Source organism: Sipha flava, unplaced genomic scaffold, assembly GCF_003268045.1.
Source record: "Sipha flava isolate LNK unplaced genomic scaffold, YSA_version1 124_pilon_pilon, whole genome shotgun sequence".
Taxonomy (NCBI): Eukaryota; Metazoa; Arthropoda; class Insecta; order Hemiptera; family Aphididae; genus Sipha; species Sipha flava.
In genome coordinates, this window is record NW_020271750.1 from 949,029 (window position 1) to 971,179 (window position 22,151).

General features: G+C 33.8%; 1 protein-coding gene across 1 annotated transcript; it reads left to right on the forward strand.

Moving 5' to 3' along the window:
• The first annotated feature begins 1,693 nt into the window (after nt 1–1,693).
• LOC112694191 (forkhead box protein D1-like) lies at nt 1,694–15,412 on the forward strand. The gene is made up of 3 exons (XM_025569588.1): nt 1,694–2,408; nt 7,050–7,812; nt 14,726–15,412. Exons 1-3 carry the CDS (start codon nt 2,085–2,087, stop codon nt 14,869–14,871), a joined length of 1,233 nt encoding a protein of 410 aa, XP_025425373.1. The 5' UTR covers nt 1,694–2,084; the 3' UTR covers nt 14,872–15,412.
• The last annotated feature ends 6,739 nt before the right edge of the window (nt 15,413–22,151 follow it).

Sequence of the window (22,151 nt, forward strand, 5' to 3'; positions counted from 1 at the left end):
ATTATTAAATTAAAGAGCTCAGTCCAACGATTTAAAAACTGCGTTCCACGTGCGCAATTTTTTAACACAGACCCGTGGGAGGCAAGGCCCTCCCATACCACCTCCACCAACCTTACGTATATTTTTAATACAACTTATCAGTTACACAAGTATTTAGGTTCCAAATATTAATATCGATAGCATTAATGATAAACGATACAATGAAGTATATACCAAATTATAACCGAATGTATTAGATATTAGTATTTATATTTTTCCTAAAATAATGACGTCTTCGCTTATAACCATTTATACCATAACCAACATATAATCTTTTACTATGAAAATATATTTTCTCATCTACCTATATGGGTACTAAGCGTAAATATAATTATAATTACCACACATTTGAATTAATATTCAACCAGTTATATATTTTGTATGTTGCTAAGCGCGAGTCGCCAGGTGAACGCGTGCTGCATGTCTGCATAGCACGGTTTTATCTATAACTATGCTGCGTAGTTACTACATAATTTCGGCTAACATAGGCAGTGGCATAACAAGGGTATGGTGAACTGTGTCTACACCTGGGGCGCAAACTGCAAAGGGGTGCAACATTTTGCAGAAGTCGTGTTTTTATCCTACAATCAAATCGAAATTTTTCCATTATATTTTTGAAATACGTAGATGTTGTCTATTTGTACACACTACGCGTGAATTTAATGATGAAATTATTAAAATAACACAAGGGCATTTAAATATACGAAGAATATGAATCACATGAAGAAATTGTCGATGAATTTGCCAGTAATAAAGCAAGAAAAGCAAATGCAATTTTAGAAGTATTAAAATCCATGCCAATTTTAATACCTACAGAAAGATAAAATTAATGTCATCTATTAAATACAAATCAAATATCACAATTGAAATATGTAAAAACATTAGCATCAAATTCAAACCGAGAAAACAATAATTGATTTTATTTTTGACCAGCTAAATACATAATAAAAACGAATAAAAATATTTTAAATTTACATACACGTTATACATCCTTTAGGTATTAATATTAACTATTGATTCATGAATCGTATTTATATATTTGACATATTACACGTATGCTATTTTTACACACATTAAATCTTTCTAATAAATATGTTTGCGTATAACACGTATAACAACGTCGTTCGAGTACTGCGTATATTATTGCATAAATCGACGGTTTTGATTGGATTGACGGACGATTTTCGAACAGGAGGCAATTCGAGTTTCACCGATGTGAACCATGGTGGTAGTCGTCTGCTGTGCGGACATGGTTTTTTTTTCGCCCGGGTACCGACCGCAGGGGCGGTACGGACGGCACACTGGTCGTACGCAATGCGTTGCGGCCGAAACGAAATAAGGGACGGACACGCGTTCGGATCGCGGTCGAAAGCAATCGCATCGGGCAGCCCGCGGTACGTGCGCGATCAACGTGTGTTATATGTATACTCGTCGGACAGGGAAAAAACGTTTTCATGCGCGATAATTGGAACGTTGTGGGAACCGTTCGGGAAAACGAAAGCGGCGCTAGCCCCTCTCGTCGCGGACATTCGTTACGCGTACGCAGCGCGCGCGCACCGTCCGACATCGCGGCCCGTCCCGAGACGTCGGCGGGCGGCTGCCCCGGCCGGCGCTGATTGGCCCGCCGACCGCCGTCCTGCCCATATCCCGGGGACGCCGCTCCGCCCGGGTCGCGCCGCGGTCCGCTCCAACCGGTTGCCCCGCAGCACCGGGCAGTATTGGTGGATCGCGCGCGACGGCCGCACCGCACGACGAACGCCGCGCGTATAGCACACGATCCGTGTCCCGCACGCAAATGTCCACGCGCTCGACCACGGTGTCCGCGGTGGTCCACGCACGTGCGCCAACAACAGCGGTCACGGTGCCGCGGTGCCAGTCTCCGAGGCGACAACGTGTTGTTCCCGTATCGCGCACACGTACCGGCTAGTGTACGCCGGCGATCGATCGTTTTGTTTTTCGCTCGTCCGAACGTTTTCCGGACAATCGCTACTTTCGCTCTCGTCGTCCGCGCGGTTCCGGTTGGTCGGCACCGCAGCGGTGGTACTATGGACGTGCTGATCGTCAAGGTCGAGGACAAAGACAGGAAAAAGGCCAACAGCTATAACAACAACAACAACAACAACAACAACGACGACGACGACGACGGTTGCAGGAAGAACAGCGGAGGCGCAGCGACGGGCAAAACGGCGACCGCGGTGACGGGCGTGCCGGCGGGCGTCGTCGCCACCGGCAGGTCCGAGAAACCCCCTTACTCGTACATAGCGCTCATCGTCATGGCCATACAGAGTTCGCCGGTCAAGAGGCTCACGCTCAGCGAGATATACGCTTTCCTCCAGCACAGGTTCCCGTTCTTCAGAGGCTCCTATCAGGTAAATACGTGCGCAGTGGTCTCGATGCGCACCCGCCCGGACCAAACTCGTTTGCCCGCGGTAACCGAAACTTGTAAACCGACGCAAAACAAAAAAACGTTTACAATGTCGAAAAAGTTTTTATTTTGCACACGCGACCCATTGAATTGGAAAAAGTTGTTAAATTAATGGATAAATAAATGTACAAAATAATAATTCGCAACATGATCTCGGGACGCATGATTTTTCATTAGTTTTTCGTCACAATATTTTCTTCGGGCCACAGATATTTTCGAGAATTTGTCGAAAACGTTCATGATCGCCTTGAAATTCACGGTAAAATTGAAATGGTCGTGGGCTGGTTACACTCCTACACATTCAATTAAACTCGTATCTAAATCTCATTACGGTTTAAATACTAATGATTTTCATTACTTTTGACAGACAAAATGTTATAGTTACGACGAAATCGTATTAGTTGTTAATACACATTCCATCGCTATGATAAAATAAATATTACATCAGGCGGAACCCAATGTAAATAAATATAATATAGTACGCATACATATACTACGTGCTAGTAGTAAACACTAACCCTTTCTTCGTGTGAAGGGCCAAATTAATTTTCTTACATTATCCATCCGCCCCCTGCGAGCAATTTATTACGTTTTATGAGGCGAAACTTCTAGGCATAATGTTCGGTCTTTTGTATCTTGTGCAAGGGACCGGCCAGGTAAGGCCATAGCCCTACCTGAAAATGCCTTGCTCTACCGGTGGCCCTACCACTGACCTGACCTTAGACATAATAATACAGTCATTTTTCATAAGCAGAAAATATTAAATAATGGTATTTGTATTTTGTTCACTGTATGCAATTTAACAATATAAAATAAAAGTTTGTTTATTTAAGTTTAAGAGCATATATATTGAAACACGTGAAACTAAGTCACTAGACATTAATGAAATAATAAATAATAAATATCAGTAATAATGAAATAATTAATAATAATAATAAATAATAAATTAATAAATAAATAATAAATAAGTTTGCAGATGCACATAGTGATCGTAGAATTATTTTCAAGTAGTTTTGTTATAGATATCATTTATAGTGATCATTTAATATATTTAAATATAGTAATTAACTCGTTTTAATTGTTTTTTTAATTTTTTATTATTTATTCATTTTTTGTTGAAACACCATTTTTGGTGGCCCTACCGTATAATTGTTGGCCTCCCATTGACCCTGCCTAGCAAAAATTCCTGTCGCCGCCACTGCTTTTACCAGAGTTAGTTTGGACCTTGTCACGTCCTCATTACGTCTAACGGGCCTAACCGTCCCAAACCCCCTTTAGCATACTATAGTAACACATCGCATACCAACATGTTAACCATGGACATAATTTAAGGGGGGCGAAAGTGCAATCGCCCCCCCTGAATCCGTATTTAAGGAATTTATTATATGTGAGATGCACATTTCAATTTTTTTTAATGTAGATCATTTTATAACGAAATCGAATTACACGTTGCTGTGAATACTGATTTGAGCTTTTTGTCGGGTCCATACTTAGTGAAAAATCAAATAAAACACAAGCGTAACTTTCAAAACAGACAGGTGTTACAAAAGAACTACACAAGTAGTCATCGATTCCAAGTGGATCCGGTATAGGATTAAAAAAAAAAAAAACATATTATTAAGAATTCACTTGATTTAAATATTACCAAAAATTTAATTTGTAAATTTTGAACTTGAATTGAAGAACAAATTTGAGTCGCCCCTCCCCCCTAGAAGTAAGTCCAAATACACGCCTGATATTAACCCTATTTGTACTCATATATTTATCCAGTATTAATCGGCTTTTTTTTTTTTTTTGAAAATAACCATATAAAAAACAATTCGTAAATGTGTGTGTACTTCTTTCTCGTAGGGGGTTAATAAGTTAATATTATTTTAATTTAGCTTAAAAATCATCAAATAACCATTTAGATACTCTCAAACAGTAATGGGATTATAATTATGAAATGAAAAATATTTGGTTTCAATCGATTCTGCTGTCCTTCGTTGAAAACTTTGTACCAAATAATGCTTGGACTCCAAAACCATTATTCATTATTGTTAATACATTGTAAAAATATTTCAATAAGTGTAACGATATAACGTATTTTCTTAATAGCTTTTATACAAAAAAAATATAATAATATTGGAGGAGTTGTCTTTTTTGACCATTCTGTTTTTTGAATGTATCTGAACATTTTTCCTTCTCATTAGCTTTACTTAATAAAGTTACAAGATTAGATAAATTATTGACGGCGTAGTGGATTGGTTAGATCTAAATTATTTTTACTATTTATAAATAAACATTCAATTATAATTGATAATTTTTTCTATTGTGGTTAAGTTCAGATCAGTATAAACAAAAACTAAACATAGTTTAATCAGATAAACACATTACAGAATATCATCGAATTCTCGGATTTATCCGTACTTATTTTGTGGTTATAGTTATAGACAAATCTGATACAAAACGATTATCATTAAAAATATTTAGATATTTTTTAAATATTAAAAAATGTTTAAAAATTGGCACACTCACCGAGTAGTTTTTTTTTACCATTCAAATTCAAAATATAATCAAACTTAGTTACGACTAATCTGAAAATGCAACTAAGATATGTATGGGTACAATTTCAGGCGTATTTAGATTAATAAACCACAATTATTAGGATATAATTAAAATACTTTATGATTTGTATTATTAATACAATTTAATGGTAAATATATTTATCTATATATAATTTAATCGTTCTGCTGCAGCTTTTAATACATATTTTAACGTGATTTAAACATTTAAATTTATAAGAATACAATTGTATTAAGAGAATCTATTAATAATTGAAGTATAATTATCTATTGATACACATATTCAATGTCTTTCAAATCACTACTAAGCCTAAGAAAATATTTCTTTTCATATCCCTGCCATCGTCATTAGGTATACTAGTTTAATCTTTAAAACGCAATCTTATGTTCTGCCATTGAACTCCTCCATTTTTTGTTTATTTAGTAATATTTTATACAAGCCCTACACATAATATCAATATTCAATATATTATAAAAGTATTATAGACAAAAATTAAATAAACAAAAAATTATAAAAGAATTCAAAATATTTACTATTTACCATAAGTTCACGTTCGTTTTGTTGGTGTTATCTAAATGTCGGAAAACCAATCGAGTATACCGTACGCGGGTGACTCATATTTTATGATAGTATGTCAACCGCACGGCGAATACTTAATTAATGAGCTATAGACTGGTCTGATTAAACTTCTACGAATATGGTTTCAAATAATAATGTAATAATTTCGTGTTTGTAATTGTTTCCTTTATCTTTTCGCGACATTCGTCAAATCATATTATCCAATACCGCTAAAACTTCGGGTTTCCAAGAGAGCGTTTCAAATCATTTTCGTAAAGACGAGAACAATAGGTGAGTTATTATCGAATTTTGTTATGATATGGTATAGACTTAAAGAATATAGTTTACACGCTGAAATGACGATCAAAGCAACAGTTAATTGTATTGTTTTCGAAACAATAAATACAAGTGATCGCGGAAGTAGTAAAAATCGCGTAGAGTGAAAATTCGATACTAAAGTTGCCAAACTCGAACAGTTGTATTCAGTGAATGTACAACATTGAATCGTATCGAAATTCAAGTGCACACGTTGCAAAAAAAGCCCCAAATATACCGTTTTAATTCATTTGGAAATATACATTTATCTTGCTGAACCGTTTCCATTGATGATTCCATTGTTGTTCATAGGTTTGTTAATTAATGATTTTTTTAACATTTCTACCACAAAATAAAATTTGATAGCACAGTGAGAACATCAAGTCATTCAAATATATTTTTTATTAAAAATATGGTGTTCGCGTTTTGCATCCGAATTCCTTTACAGTTAGCTCTCGTTCTGTAATATTCATATTGATCTCACACACGTGATACTTAATATGTAAATTCCTTCGAGACGCTTGTCGCTTACAAGTAATTATTATAAAAGGTAAACAATAACTACAAGTATCACTCTCAGATCGTATTAAACATTGTTAGAAACCAAATTAAAAAAGGGATGTACCTATTTAGATTTAAGATCATCTCAAAGTATTCTCCAAACTTTAGTTTCTCTCACTAAAGTTATTTAATATTTTGAAATGTTTTTGTAAATAATATAGATTAAACGAATTTCTGAATTTATAAATTACAATAGTTCAATGTGAATACTAAATAACATGGAAACTTGTTGAGTCAGAAAATAGAAATTCTTTATATTCTATCATAGTAAGATTTTAAAAAGTTGAACTTCGATCAGTTGGATGGAGTGGAAATTAATTATGCATAACTATAGTCGTTCGTTATATTGTCAGAGCGAAACTGATACTCGAATAAGTAAAATTCAATACCGACAAAAGTGTAAAGACGAAAACAGTTTTAAATACCCTTATACTTAATGTAAATCACGTTAAATGAACGTATTTATTTATTTATTTTTCGCTCTTGGCTCTTTACCAATGTTTCATAACGTTGTCAGTAACGCGAACACATATTCTTCGCCCCCGGTCACATTGCACTATGGTAATACGAGCGTATGTTTGTTCAGGGCTGGAAAAATTCGGTGCGACACAACTTGTCGCTGAACGAGTGCTTCATCAAACTACCGAAAGGACTGGGTCGGCCGGGCAAGGGCCACTACTGGACCGTGGATCCGGCATCGGAGATGATGTTCGAAGAGAGCTCGTTCAGACGACGGCCCCGGGGATTCCGTCGCAAGTGCCAGCAGAAGTCGGTCGTTCCTATGGTCGGCAGTGGCGGCGGCGGCTACCAGACTTCGCAATATCACCAGCACCTCCACCATCACCATTATCACCAGAATCTGCAGCAGCAGCAGCAGCAGCAGCAGCAACTCGGTCTCGGTCAACTGCAGCAACAGCACCCGTCCGGCCAAGAGATTCAGCGTCCCGCCGGGCACGAGATGCAGCCGCAACAACAGCTTCAGTCACTACCACCGGCCCCGGCACAGCAGCGACCGCATCAACCACAGCCGCATCAACCGCAACCACATCAACCGCAACCGCAACAACCGCAACCGCAGTCGCAGTCGACCGTGCCGTGTTATCTGCACGACCAGTACGATTACAAAGATGCTGCGGCAGCAATGGTCGCCGGGTACCAGCATCAGGACTTCAGCGCGTCCGGTGGTGACGGCGGATATTGCAGAAACGATCTGCAGTTGGATCATTTCGCTGCCAGCTTTTGGCAAAGTCAAAAGTCCGAAGTCTACGGCGGCCCTGGCGCAGGCGGCACAGGTGGTTACCAGGAACAGTTCGACTACGGCTGCCAGTACAACTTGTCGCACGATAACGGTGAGTTTATTTTTCTTCGATTTTTGTTTCCAAACAAATCGCATGCCCAAAGCCGCCATCTTTGGCAACGCAGGAGTCCTTTTAGAAGCAAGAGTACAGTTATTCGATCACATTGCCTAATCATTTACAAATCATAACAAACATTTTTAATTTGAAACGATATTTTTAGGCCCACCTATTTGTTCAAAAATGTAACAACGATACTATTTTGTCACGGACGTATAACAATAAACTGTAAAATGTAACTTGTTATTATTCAAATTAATGGCTAAAAGTAGGAATCGTCGTATTTACAGCATTTAAATTATAACGTTATATCTAAGCCTAACAATCAAATATTTATTCGAGATAGATTGCGCGTATATGTTACAACGTAAAGATGTAATTTATATTTCTCGGAGCTACCGTAAATCGGAGGTTAGGGATTTGAGTCGGGTCCTTGGGTTTGTGCCCCACGCACCCTTATGGTAAACATGGCACCTGAGTAATGTGATACACTGATGTATTTTATATCATCAGTATCACGACAACGTATCTGCTATTGCAATTGATGACTAATAAGTTATTAATGGATTTCGTAGTGCTTAGACAGGCGTTTATGTATATTTTAGTAGTAGCTTTGAATTTTGAAATTGTGTATATCTGGTTCATACAACTTGGTATTTCACCTAAATCTATAATAGAAATGTAAAATTAATATTATTGAACTAATATTCAAAACAAATGAGTAGTTTTCAGCTCTTTTACTTTATTAAAAAAAGGTCAGACTTATTCTTTTATAACTTTTGAATATCTTATTGAGAATAAAATTGTGTATAGTGTTACTTATTGCATTTTTCTAAATTTGTTATAACAAAAAATAATTAGTCACTAGAAATTAGCACAAACAGAAATATAATATAGTGTGTACCAACAGTTAATATTTTTTTAAATAAGAATGTTCTTTTTTTCTAAGCCACAGCTAATTTATTTGATCGTCTATAATAGGTACCTCAATAACAAAACAAATAAACTTAACAATCAATTATTAACAAGTGTATTTGTTTTATAACTTAAAATTCAAATTAATTATTGCAAATGGCTCATTTTAATTATTAATATTTATTTTCGTATTAAATACTGAATTCAAATTGTATTTTCATATATTAAGAAAAATATTTAAATGTATTTGATATTGAAACTACATGTACTGAAAATCATTTTATGTATTGTCCCCTAGGGCTTCAGAAGAAAAATAAATTTTTATTTAATTACTATCATTGCTAACGAGTACTGGGTATTTAATAAAATATAAGTATACAAGTAAGTATACAAGTATTAAAATCCGTATTTGAATAAATTATAATATGTGAGCACATTATGGCATATGCTTCAAAAATACAAAAATAAATGTTAATTCGTATATTGTACTGTGTAAAGATTGTGTGTCTGGTCCCTAGTATATTAGGTAAGAGAAGCGAATCAAGAAGTGATAGCGATTAATCGAATACAACTATGTATCTCGCTATCGCATATTTTGCCATACCGCAACCCTAAAAACAAGTATTTACAAATCAAGTGTTCTGGTATTCTTGATTAGTCTGTCTGATGTTTTTTCGTTTTAGACATTCCAAACGATAAATCGCAAGTCAATGATCCTTGGCTGTAGAACCATTCGTTCTATATGCTGTATATGGTCCCTGCATATACGAAACATTATACTTGAGCGTCAACTAATTATACGTCGTTATTTGCAACATGTGTAAAGTATTAATTTATACCTACGTGGTTTTTATTTTCCTTTTTCTCGATGTGTTCAAAATACTTATTTCGTCTAAAATACTTCTTATTTTCAATTATATGAAAAAAAACACTATTAAAGATTTAAAATATTACTACAACTACTTATAATTTAAATTTGTAATTTAAAAATGTATATGTAGACACTTATAATTTATAATACTCAATCGACTTCATAATACATTTTTAATAGGTTTGGTATTTTCTTATTTTTGTTAAATTATGTCGTATCAATTGTGTTTAGCTTTTTTTTATAATTTTCAAGAATTGACGAACAAAAAATGAATAAAGTAAAAATATAAATAGATGGCTAGAAAACAACTAATTCTTTGGCTTACATATGGTATATAAAATGTATTATAGTAATAATAATAGAAATCGTAAATCTGTGTCAAATCCCAACACTGCAGTTTGCTTTTTTATTTCAAGTTAAAAGGTTTTCAAACATTATGAAACTATAAAAAATAAATTGATATACGAAGAAAAGATATTTTTGACGCTTCAAACCAGAGATTATGATATAGTACAAGTAAAATATGGTTGTATTTCAAAAGCTTACAATATGATAAATTAATATTATTTAACGTGATATCGATATAAATTTGTTTTAAATTCGTTTTTCTAATGGAAATAATTCATGTAAATAAATAGTTGGATAAAAATTTTTCTGAATTTGATATTATATTCAAAAAATTCATGCAGTTAATATATAGGTAGGAGTATAATATTTTCGATAGATTACTTCCTAATAAATTATCATAATATAAATACTACCTAGGTGACATTAGTTATTAACTATTATTAATATACTAGTTATGTATTTATTCTGTACTTAATACTAAGTTAGCATTTATATTCATGTTAGAGTATCTTTAAAATATTGAGATTTAGCTTGTCTAAGATAACATTGACCACATTATAGTAGATATAATCAATAAAACTTAGCTTGCAAGTCAAATCAATTTCATAATTGGTATTAATAAGTCGTACTCACTACTTATTGGCATGTAAAATCGTGCACTCCTAGATGATTATAATTTAAAATTCAATCAAAATCAACAACATTGTATGATCTTAGGAATGCTAACAAATATATATAGCTGTTTTATAATTGATGATTCTTGAACAGTAAATCAGTACGTACATTTCATTAAATTAATTGATACATACATATTAGCGTGTATAATTTTATTAATGTAAAATTATATATATATATTTTATATTAGTTTTTGTGTGATTTATTGAAATATTTAATTTGGAGGATAATCATATTTTGTAATTTTCACTTTCCGCTTGGACCAAACTTCTGTATGTGGGAAATTAATCAGTCTTTTGTACACGCCCGCTTTTCGAAATAACTGAACAATTTATCAAACGACGATTACTCGAAAAGTAATCGCACGCAAACGGCTAACTCGGGCTACAATTCGTTTGCGCACATTTACCTTTTTTCCAACTCGTCTGCGCAAAAATGCACAACTCGATTGCGCACATATATTTTGGCTACTTGTGACGAAAATCCCTAGTGTCAGAACTCGTTTGCTTATTATCGTTGATTATTATACTCCTTATAATTATGAGAGTTGGTTACTTTTATTATTTTGTTTGAGTTATTAACAATAACACTCGCAGGACATTTTTTTCTTAGTGCATCTAAAATTTGAACATCCACTCATTAAAACACAGCATTTACTAAATTTATAATTATCAATATTAAAACGTTGTTTTCCTCACCAAGATTCAAAAATATTAGACGTTTCTACGTCATATTAAGTTTTCGTCGTCAACACACTAGTCACCACTGTACCGTCCAAATCCATAGTCCATACTTACTGAAACTTTACGTGTCATGTATGTGAATGTGTCGTTGTGCGCAGAGTTATTTATTTTCAGGTAAACAGCTGATTTCGTCGTGCGCAAACGAGTTGTCGATTTTCAGATAAAAAATTTTAAATGTGCGCAAATGAGTTGCAGTGTTAACTCGAGTGTAAAATAAAAATGCGATAGGTAGAGGATCCCGTTTACGGACTATACTGAATGTATTGTTCATCGTGTCTTTGATTAAATAAAAATAATACATATAAAACACATTTATTTATTCAATAAATAAATTCAGCAAAATATAAACACTCGTATTAGGTATTCTCTGTTATTTCAGCAGATTTTACAGTTTTTACTGAAATCGAATTTATAATTTCATTAAATTGTGTAGAAGGGTGTGTATATATATATATTATATGTGCGTTTCCAATGTTTTAAGATAAACAATTTCAAATACTTGGTGCTAAGACTTACGTTTGTATTGTCTAAAATCGTGTAACATCGTATTAATCGTATTATTATTATTCGAATAATGTTAAAGCGTTTCGCTGTCCTACAATATCAGACGCAGTGCTGGATTAAGCACTGTTTAAGCACCCTTTAAGCAGAGTAGGCGCCCGCCTTAGGGTCTCACTCATTTAAGGGGCCATGTGAAAATGGAAAACTATATATTTTTTTTTATTTAATAATACCTGTATTTTAATTACGAATTTTCAGGACAAAAGTCATTATAAAATATAATATATATTAAGTTGTAGGTGTTATATGCAATAATAATAACAAAATTATTTAAAAAAAAAATAGAAATAATATAATAATTCATTCATTTTTCTTGCAAATAAAAAAAATTAATAAACATGATTTTATTTATTAATAATAATTGGTTATTACTAAAATTATTTATTTTAATTATTGGATTATAACGTTAAAGATGTATATAAAAAATAATTTTGTAGAGCTCAACATTTTAATTGCTTAGGAGCCCACAAATTTTTAATCCGGCACTGATCAGACGTCATCTTGTTCGTAACATCCATTCCCAGTATTAATATACGAGTAATAACACATTAATACTAAAACAACGATCACGCGTTTTATGATTGTTTTTAACGTTTGTCTAAAAATACGGCAACAGTGATATAACAAAACCACCGTAATCGTGTAAACCTCATTGGTTGCTTCAAAGTGATGTTTCGCAAGAATTCTATTTGGTCGGTCATCTGACTCGAACACACTAGATAGTTCACGTGACTTTTTTGTGATGAAGAAAAATTTGGTAACACATATGGAAGAAAAATATCCTTCAAAAACATAAATGGTTAAAGTAATTGAATAACGATTCCCCGTCACTATATACGATCAGGACGCAGGGGGGTACCCCAACTAATTTTCAGAAATGTTAGCATCCCCCTACTATTATTGCATTATAATTATAAGGCTTAAAAAGTTTTGGGGACCCTTTTTTTTTAAAGTAAATAAGTAAATAGAGTCCCCCTTCTTTAATTTTGCCAAGTCGAGTACTGTATACGATGTATATGTATTAACTGCAAAACGACGCAACAACGTGTAATTATTACGAGCTGCTAACACAATTTTCTCGCGAGCGTTGTAGTGGTGGTGGTTAGCTGTACATATATATATATATATGTGATATCGAACCCAAGTGGGGCCACGGGTACTCGGCATATTTATTGTTATTGTTATTATCGCGCAGAAAACCATGGTTAGTGCGGACACAAACCAAACGCAGAAGAGCACTAAGAGCAATTATACATACGGACATAAATAAAAATTACAAATTAAAGAATATGATATATACGTCGTATGTATAAAATATTCTTTATTCGAGCGTACACGATTTGAAATAATAAAATCAACACGTTGATTTCATTATAATCGTTAATCGTTACAGATATACATTGTTACACTACTTTATACTCGTGTATATAGGTACTTTCATTGAAATTTTCGTATCCAATGCCAATAACGTTATTGAATTTTCTTACACGGTCAAAGAACGTTCTTCTCAAACAACGGCATCGTCTAGTGAGGTATAATATCTCCGTCTACTGTCTGTTTGTCTTATGATTTCGATAAATGGTCCGTTTTGTTAAATGTTGTACTCTCGTGTTTTTGTTTTTGTCCACCCTAAACTGATTTGCTTAATGTTCGTCGAGTCATATATGATCATCTATGTTATTATAGTACAATATCGATCGGAGATTTTAAAAACTAGAACAAACGATATCTTTGTGCGCTTGTTGTTATTTTGTAAGGCGTAGCGTTTTTCATTATTTACAAACGGCTGCAGACGCATGCATTTTGCTGTGCGGCGTTCATAAAAAAAAAATACATACTAGAAATAAAAAACCCTATAGGCTAATATCATATCATGTGTTGGTCATAAATGCAGTTTGTGTTTTGACTAAGAAAATGTGTCTTGTACGTATAAATATAGATAATATATTATTATGTATAAAGAACACCCCCGTTGTTTTGTTGTATAATATTTACACATACGTATATAGGTCAAACAACGTGTTTTTTTTTCTTCCATAAGCTTGTCGCTGTAATATTTTTTATCCTGACCTATATATATATACTTTAACGAAGTTAAGGTCCTTATGGCCACCGCGGATGTAGTACATAATGTAATATATACGAGACGACCGCAACGTCTAATTGTGTGGGCCACCCCCTCGGGTGAGCACAGTGCCATCGTGTGTCAACGCGTGTGTGTTTGTTGAATGCGAGAAAACGAGAGTAAATTATAATAATACAATATTCGTGTAACATGCAGAACAGGGTGCATAGTACCTATAATAATGTATAGATACCATGTATACTTATAATAATGCTCTGCACGTACCGTAATCATCTGTGTACAATAATATCTAGACCGAGCAGCAGCAGCAGCAGCAGCAGTAGATATATATGTATAATATGAAGGTATTTTAATATGTTCGTATGTATGGTCAAGAGGTTCGGTCGTCGAACGCGCGTCGGGTCCTTCGAAACGCACGTGGCCTTGTCGAAAGAGAGTGAAAAAAACCAAACCGAACCACTTGTTTCTCGTGATACACATCGATGACATATTTCTGCCTCGTTTTTTTAAAAACCGTCAATTTCGCCACACGTTGGCTAAAAGTCAAAAAGGTACAAGTGGGTGTGAAAAAATATATGCGTCCGCAGACGCCAGCCAGCCGTATAATATTGTGTTATATTTTAGTATATTTTTAACCGTCTGTATAGCGTATTTCAAATGTTTGAGATTCATCTGATTTTTTTTTTTTTTTTCGTCCGTCCGTTTCAGGTTATAACACGGCGGTCATGAGGAGATCGGCGGCCGCCACGGGACAGATCCAACAGCCCGTCATGGACAACAGCATAAGCGCCGGCAACGGACTACCACAGCACATAAGTCTCCACCACTACTACGATTGCCCCAAGTTTTGTTGAGTTCGTGTTGTACGCGCGCGGCGTAAATCCGGTGTTCGCGACTGTTAAGCGTCTCCAAAGACCGTAATGGGTTTTAATATGAAATACCGCACGACTTGTATCAAACTGAATAGATCGAATACATTTGAATAAAACAACGTGTGATTGTTGTGTGTTCGACGGGACGTAAAATAATATTATCATGACCACATTACGAAATGTATTTAACATCAAAACGGATAATCGAAATATGTAAAGGGATGAAAAGTCATGCGCATATTTATAAGCAATACATACATGTATACATAGTTATCTTTAATTTCTAATTAATTTTTATCGTAACGTCAGAATCTGAAAACATTTGTTTAAAGCGTTTCATCGACTTCACGTTGCGTTGTAGCGATGGAAAAAAACCCTTTTATTATTTCTTTTATTTTCTTCTGAAAACTTTTAAAGTAACCATTATTATTTTGATAAGTAAAACACATAGGTTTGAATGAACTTTTCTTTATTACAATTTCAATTTTGATACGAAAAACGAAGTAATAAAATACTAAAGATAAAGAAAATAAAATTTGTTTCTTCGCGATGTGTTTTTACAAAAAATGTTAAACCACCACCGTCAAGGTTAAATTTGATTTTTTTTTTTTTTTTTTACTTATAATCTGTATAGTTTTAATGTGTACATTTATTTATTGATAATTTTAGTTTTATATAATTAATAATTGAGTCATTCACGCCATTTGTACGTGTACTGGATTACGTCGATAAAATGCTAAAGTTTGACGTTAGGTACTTATAAAAGTCTGAACCGAATTTATTTACGACAATAAATCATAGATATGTTTTAATAGGCGCCGATGTCGATATGGTTACCAGAGACACATTTATCGAAGGCGCATAATGTTCAATGGACGGTTGTTAAAACTTCGAAAAGCGTTCGTCTTTTGTCATGCTGGTGAGCTTTCAGACTTCGGCGCCGCGCCGTTGCTTTTATATATTTATGATGATCATTATATAATATAACATAGCTCATGTAAACGGTTATAATATTTGTATGTAAATAATATTGTTCGTAACCAGTTTTCTTAAATAATAAAACAAATTTCGTATAGAAATCGTAAAAAAAAAATGTGTCTTTAATATGTTTAATATTGTCAATATATCACGACAATATAATAGTACAACTTAACTATTGGAACCCGGCACTGGTGTCCCGCATTTGAATCTGTACACTTGCGCACGTATATTGTACACGACGAGGGTAAACAATTGAAAAAAGTGAAAGGAGAGGATATCGAGAAAATGAGTCGAACCCTTCATAGCGAACACGGGCGGTAACGCGGTATTCAAATAATTCTTATGTCCCCCCATACGCGCGGACCACCCGGATCCATATGCGGTACTCTAAAATGCTTGCACACACTTATGTATACACTATACATATCATACAAGCGTGTCATGCGGACTTTTGGAATACACAAGAAATCGTTTAATTTTATTTTTCTTGTCAGAAACGCCGATCCGGCCGAACATGTGTTAACGCGGGTGCGTGCGTGAACCCGCGTGCGTCTCGTGTTTAATGGTTTACAGCGTCCGCGTACGAATGTGTGCACGTACATCAAACCTCTAGACAATAAAACGCATCCGAAACGTAAACAGAATCCCTTCGTGTAAACATGGCCCGGAGTCAAAGAATTCGTACCGATTTCTAATCCTTTAATTCTATTAAAAAAATATATATATAAATATAATAATGATAGCCCCCGGAAGAAACTACCGAAAAGAAAAAGAATTATATGTATACGATATGAATTATTGAACTTTTTTCTCTCTTTTTTTACGTGCACTAAAAATATAAACTTATACACGCGAGCCACACACCCATACAATATGTATATTTACCGCGAGCCCAGTCGTTTCGATAAAACTCGCAGCGCCCACCACCCGTTCGAGCGGGAAAATATCTCATCGTAAAAGAAAGGTTTCACTATTTTTCTATGTGGTATATCTATATATATATACCGAATAACGCCGTGATCGTCACACGTTCTAATATCGTTGAGTTCTTTCATTTTTTTTTCACATCCGCGCACGTTTTTCTCCGTGTTTTTTTTTTCTTAGTCGAAAGCGAAACGAAAACAATCGTGTGTTCGTCGCTTGTATCGATAATAGATATTGCCCAGTTCGAATACGACTCAAACCGAAAAATATCATAAGCGCACGTATGGTCAAAAATCCAAATCCCCGTCGCAGACCCGAAACCAAAAACGTTCCCTTGGCCGTTTTTCGGCGAATACTGCGTGCCGGTGCTTTCTGCGGGATCCGAAAAGACAAATAAACATTCATTCTCGGTGAAAATAAATTTCGATCAACTGAATATCCATCGATTAACGTTCGTCGGCAACGTTACTTCATTATTATTCCTTGGACACAGTTAATTTTTTCCCGATTCCGCGCTCAATCTGGTACATAATAGATAATCTCAGGCCCGTATTTAAAAATTTTGCGCCATCGGGCATATAATTTATGTCCCCCCCCCTACTAAATCAATAATAATAATATAACACCTATTATTTCGTCCATAATCGAAATTTTTTAATATTAAAATCTAACTTATAAATGAAAATCGTTTAATACTTTTTTTAATTAACAAATTAAACAAATAACAACATAATAAAACATACTATTTTATTTTTTTACTATCTTATTTTTTTTCATTAAGTACATCATTTTTAAAATTTAGATTTGCTAAAATATTTTGTCACCCCTGAGACTTGACGCCCCCGGGCATGTGCCTACCCGTGCCCCCTCCCTAAATACGGGCCTGGAGAAGCTTATCACTGTTGACTCACGCGTAGATATATAAGAGTATACGCATGTATACGACGAACAGTTTGAAACTTAATCTCAAGCAAGCTTTTGCCAATGTTTCGTCGTTAAGTACATTTCTTAATGGTTATTTCACTATTATATATATATATTTCGATACTAGATTAATCGAAAAATGTTGGACGGATTCGACATAACTACGCGAACGCAATAAAATACTATATGGTGGAATGGTCAATATTTTCCAAAATGAGATGTTTTTAAGTTTTGACAAAGTTCGTTGCGCTGTAAAGTTTTATGTACGTATTTTCGTGTGTTTTGTTACGAAATAAATCGTGCTTGCTATAAGAAAAACGCATAAAAGGAGAACATATTCTCGCAATTGATCGCAAAATTTCGTTTTTCATCACACAAAATTGTTCTTGTCGTATTTTCGACGCGACAAAAGTAAGACCTTTTTTTACTATCGAAAAATTACTTTATACGAACACATTTATATGTGTGTGTAAACCGCATGATTATGTCGTTTGTAAAGTTAAATATTTTTATCTCTATGCTCTTTGAAACATCGAGTTGTAACAGTTAATCCATCGAATAACGTTAACTTATATTGATAATCACGTTATAATGTATAAAATATACATCGTGTTATATAGGTACTATATGTGCATTATCTGCATGACGTCAGAGAAAATAGTACTACAGTGGAATTGCGTAGGAGTTCAAAAATATTTTGTGACTCTGATCAACTTAAAGTTGGCTGGTTGCATGAAACCTATAATTATAAATGGGTTATATTAGCGGTTTCCAAACTGTCCGATCGTTTCTAAAGGGCTCAGTTTGTTTTACCATAGAACATTTAAAAACGTAACAGTAATATTTTTACAAAATTCCGTCACTCAGATATAATTCACCAATACGTATACAAACAATTTTAAAATCCCGATAAGAAAACACAATTTTTTAATTTTAGATAAACCGCATTATTTTCGGATCAGATATATTGTACATAAATATAATATTAAATGTACACCAACTCATTTTTGAGTTTCCTTCTGTATAAATACATATCATGTGTAATATGCTTCGTAGAAAACAGACAAATAAAACTCAAAGCTAAATATTTCTTGGAGCTCTATGAAAAAATGCTGGTTAAAAAAAGAAAAGGATTTGTCGCTGAAAAAGTTTGGAAATCCCTGGGTTATATTAATATAATATAATCTGCTGTTATTAATACGAATTTATTTTGTATTTGTTTGTTATTAATTATAATGAGCAGACATAAGATAATTAATCTACATAAGCATGCAAAGGTTTCGTTGAACACTCTTCGTAGTGTACATGCATTAGGTTACGTTATCACAAGCACGTTACAAGAACATTTCTTTTAGGAAAAAATTATAAATCATGTATTTACGTAAAAAAATTTGAAAAAGAAAACATGAATCGAAACCAGTAACAATCTACAAAAATATATAATTGTTCAAAACCAATTTATTTCAAAATTTCAACAAAAATTTTCATTTTTTACTGTTTTTTTTTTTTTTTTTTTTATAAAATTTGAGTCTTGTAAACGAAACGGTGAGTTTTATAACCGAATTTTTTATAATGTATTTGGATACATTCAGACCGTTCCAGACGACTTTGGGTCTATTAAGCGACTGAACCCTATATCCGCGAGTCTTGTAAGCGGCGTCCTCTGTATATGCAATCACATTCAAGCTAATTCATCCCATGATTCGTGCACTAATTTCAACTAATTCTTGTTATTAAAATCACATATAATGTTACTACTTGGACGCTGTGATACCTCCTAAATAAATTTATAAAATTTATAAATAAATTTCGTTGTTATGGCTTTGGTCATGGCTTTTCATAAAAATGTGTAAAACAGTTCGTACCTGGTGTTCGGCGCCACTGGTAATAATAATAATAATATTGTTTGCTGAACGTTTGACACTCGGAGAACATCAACAATATTATAATACACTCATATAGGGACTGGTGATAAATAAATATAAACGGTAATAAACCTACAAAATTTGTAGGAACAAACTAACATTAAGACTTGTAAATATGTTGTCGTATTATAATTTTTTTTTTTTCATATGACATCGGAGTCGATTATATTTTATGCAATGTGTTGAATACATACGCTCGCAAATCATTTCGGTATGTGTAAAGGTATACCTGAATAACAAGTCTAGCGGAGAATGACTTGAACTCAATTTTCTTGAATTATCTGTGCAGCAATTTAAAATTTTCAATGTTTCATCACGCGTCTTCATTTATATTCATAATAATTTTTTAATTACTGCGTAATTCTGGATAATTGTGTTTTATTACAATACTTATTAGACGTACGAAAACAACTGACTAATGATAAACCAGAAATGTCTTCATGTCACGTTTTTCTTCACTAGGAAGTTTATTACGCAGTGGATTATACGGAGACAATGTTGCCAATGTTTATTTTTTATTTCTCGAAAGCGTAAAATGTTGTAATAATGACAATAAAACATGGCTGTATTCAGGGGTTCCTGGTTCAACTCCCTCCCTCGAAATTGCACTGAAAAAAAATTTTAATTGTCTTTCCTTTATGTAGGTACCTGCAAATCGTGAAAAAATATTTTTTTATTTTTAATTTTAATGCCACAAATAGAATAAAGTTATAAAAAATATGTGACGTTGTTGTCAACCAAAGTTTATGGACGTGACAAAGAATAAATGTTTTATAACACGTTTAATTTCGTTATTTTTAGTATTCTTCGTATTTTGATTAGTGTGCCTTCAAAAGATATCGATTATATTAAATTTTTACTCTGATAGACGGAAGTAATTTCTTCATTTGTAGTAGACAAGAAATTGGTCTTTGAGGGTAAAATTATTTTAAAAATGTAATGAATATAAATTCTTTTTTAATGACGGAAATTTCTAAGCAATTGTACGGCTTTGTGTAAATTCGGCTAACACTATTTTTAAAGAACATTTGAACAATGATCCTATTTATCAAAGCTAAATTTTTAATATGGAAATCAAAGTTGTTTAAAGAAGGTTCACGTATTAATAGAACAATTTCAGATATTAACAATTGTAATATACTTTTATTTCCCAGTATATAGATATTTTTATAAATTTCAGCTATTACATCTATGTCAACGGTGGCACCAAAGAGAATATTTCACTTCATTAAAAATATTGAAAACATATCTTAGGAACTCGGCTGGTGAAATTGGTCTCGACGGACTAGCATTAATTACAGTTTACAGGGAAATAAACGTTGAACAAGAAAAGGTGGTAAATCGGTTTTTAAAAAACTCGAAGAAAATTGTGTTGCATTTAACTCAATCAATTTTAAATTTTTTTATGTTAAATAAATACAGCATAAATAATAATTAAAATCTATGTATTTTAAATAATAAATTGAATTTTTATTTATATTAGTACGCAAAACAATGATACGGTTATATTGTGGCACTTCTAGTATCGTTCATATGTACTTTATACGAGTAACAGTAAAGTATTTTGTTGTACGAATTACACGCGTACGAGTATATGGTTTTTTCTAATCTAATGGCGATAGCATTTTTCGTTTAACTGCACACGTCATTCATTTCGTTGGAAAAAAATTTTATTTCGCCTATTGGAGACTAGTTAATATTATGTTTTGCACGCATTCCTTGCAGTACGCTTATTCGACGGTCGGTGCGTTAGGAATTTTTTCGAGATCGTCTGCAATGTGTCGGAAAAACAATGTAAGCTACAGCAATCAATAACAAGTGTACGGCGTACCTGTAACCATTGTACCTACCTGTACTCGTAAAAACCGCTGGCATCCTGTTAAAACGTACGACGAAGCAAATTCACTTTTTGCTGTGGACGTTGCACAAGTTGACACAGACAAAGTTTACTCCATTGTATATTTGTATTACAGCACTACTGGCCACTCGGTGTTTTCGCGCGGAACTTCTTAATAGTGAAAAGTTTTCTCGAAACCGTGCGGTTTTCAGGTTCCGGACGAAATAGTATTTTCGTAGTTGCAGCACTCTTATACAACGACCGCGCAGCGTTTTTATAAATACGAACGTCGTTCCATCTGTGTAGAACCTATATATGTGCGGCTTACAGAGCTGAAATGTTATCCACGTATTATTTCATCGATGTACGTGTTGAAAACCATGTGCCGTGCTCGTTATTCACACAGTTATTCCACGCAAATGTTACGTGGGCACCATAAGCGTTCGAAGACATTACTGGCAGGATAGTCATACATAACACGTTCAAATTTAATATTAACAAAAAATTTTGATGGGGTAACTTCATTTAACTTAATAATTAATTATATTTTTCCGATGTTCATACACATGTATTTACCGTTCACTGACGTTTCGAAGTGGTCGAACACGATACGGTTATTTTGAATACTTTGGTGAGGAAGAGAAGGTTCACAGATTAGTCAAGTGCCTACC

Excerpts from the sequence above, each read along its gene's own strand:
- LOC112694191 (XM_025569588.1), top strand. The coding sequence starts at position 2,085 with ATGGACGTGCTGATCGTCAAGGTCGAGGACAAAGACAGGAAAAAGGCC. Across the intron at positions 2,409-7,049 it reads TCTTCAGAGGCTCCTATCAG|GGCTGGAAAAATTCGGTGCG; the intron begins GTAAATACGTGC and ends ATGTTTGTTCAG. Across the intron at positions 7,813-14,725 it reads CAACTTGTCGCACGATAACG|GTTATAACACGGCGGTCATG; the intron begins GTGAGTTTATTT and ends CGTCCGTTTCAG.